Consider the following 1,185-nt stretch of genomic DNA (forward strand, 5'->3'; position numbering starts at 1 on the left):
CTGCCTTGCACACTCTGGGTATAAAAAACAGCACCCACAGCGGTCGGGCAACGAAAATGACAGTATATTTATAAGCTACTAGAACGAATTACTTTAAATAAGTGTACTTGGACTGATAGTACGCTTGACGATAGCTGCGCAAATCGCCATGTAGTTGGATGCGCACACGAACCTCGCCTTCCCTAAATCCCGAACCTGTGAGTATTGTGTCCTGATTGAATTTTGACGTACGAGGCGGCCATTCGGTGCGTCGGTGTGTAAAGTGGAAGCCACATATCCTCGATGCAGCCATGTACAAAGGAGGCCAGCGGAATCGCGCACACTGCGACGTCTTCCTTGATCCATGCGTTGGCATTGACGATGCGCAGTACAACGGTCTCAGCCGCAGGGTCGTCGACGCGGATGTGAAAAGTCTCATTCCAGAAACCACCTTCTTCGCGGTCAATCCTGGTCTCCGCTTCAAATACTGATCGCTTGTGCTTTCTTGATGCGAGCTGTACGGCGCAGTACGGTGCATCCATGCCCCAGAAGCTCGTGTGCCGCAGTCCCCTTGCTTGAACGACCTATCAGCATAGAACGATAAGAAAGGCATGTGAATGCATATATGTCGCACCGTGAGCGAGAGGGCGAGAGGCCCCCACGGTGCGGTCGGCAGCGGACGCGTCGTCGACGGATCATTGCCCATGTGCTCGGTGTATCGGGTGATTTGATGATTTGAATTGACCACCCTGCCTGCTTTCGACGTTGACAGCCCACTCGTAGAAGCCAAGGTTCACCCAATTTCACTGATGTGCAATGGGCGGGACAGAAAGACACGCACCGCATCCTAACCTCGCGCATTTGAAAATGCTAAACGTATTAAGTTGGATTATGAAGTGCACGAACTTCAAACACAGACGGTCGCCAGAACGGGTCGCGCCAACGACGCGACGCCGTTGACTGCGACTGGTTCTGGGGCTGAAGTTTTCCACTAACATCCTACTCTAGGCCAGTTTTGCGATCGCAAATAACGATGCTCTCTGTCGCGCACTTTGAGTAAACGAGCGAAAAACGTACGCTGGCGCACGGTATATCGTTCTCAATGTAGAAAGTCTGAACGCACTCAGAGTTTGTATTGGGTCTCCTGTGGTGAAGCCGTTCTATTTGCCGAAAGCTCGAGGACACGTTCTTCCTGGACCTCAGAAT

At 51.8% G+C, this 1,185-nt stretch overlaps 1 protein-coding gene across 1 annotated transcript; it reads right to left on the bottom strand.

Annotated features, from left to right (window-relative positions):
• Window positions 1-88: 88 nt before the first annotated feature.
• On the bottom strand, window positions 89-685 carry SDRG_08098 (hypothetical protein; the record flags this gene model as incomplete). The annotated part of the gene is made up of 3 exons (XM_008613965.1): window positions 89-182; window positions 232-563; window positions 614-685. The coding sequence occupies 3 exons, from the start codon at window positions 683-685 to the stop codon at window positions 89-91; spliced, it is 498 nt and encodes a 165-aa protein (XP_008612187.1).
• Between the last annotated feature and the right edge of the window lie 500 nt (window positions 686-1,185).

Source organism: Saprolegnia diclina (assembly GCF_000281045.1).
Source record: "Saprolegnia diclina VS20 unplaced genomic scaffold supercont1.24, whole genome shotgun sequence".
Lineage (NCBI taxonomy): Eukaryota > Oomycota > Saprolegniomycetes > Saprolegniales > Saprolegniaceae > Saprolegnia > Saprolegnia diclina.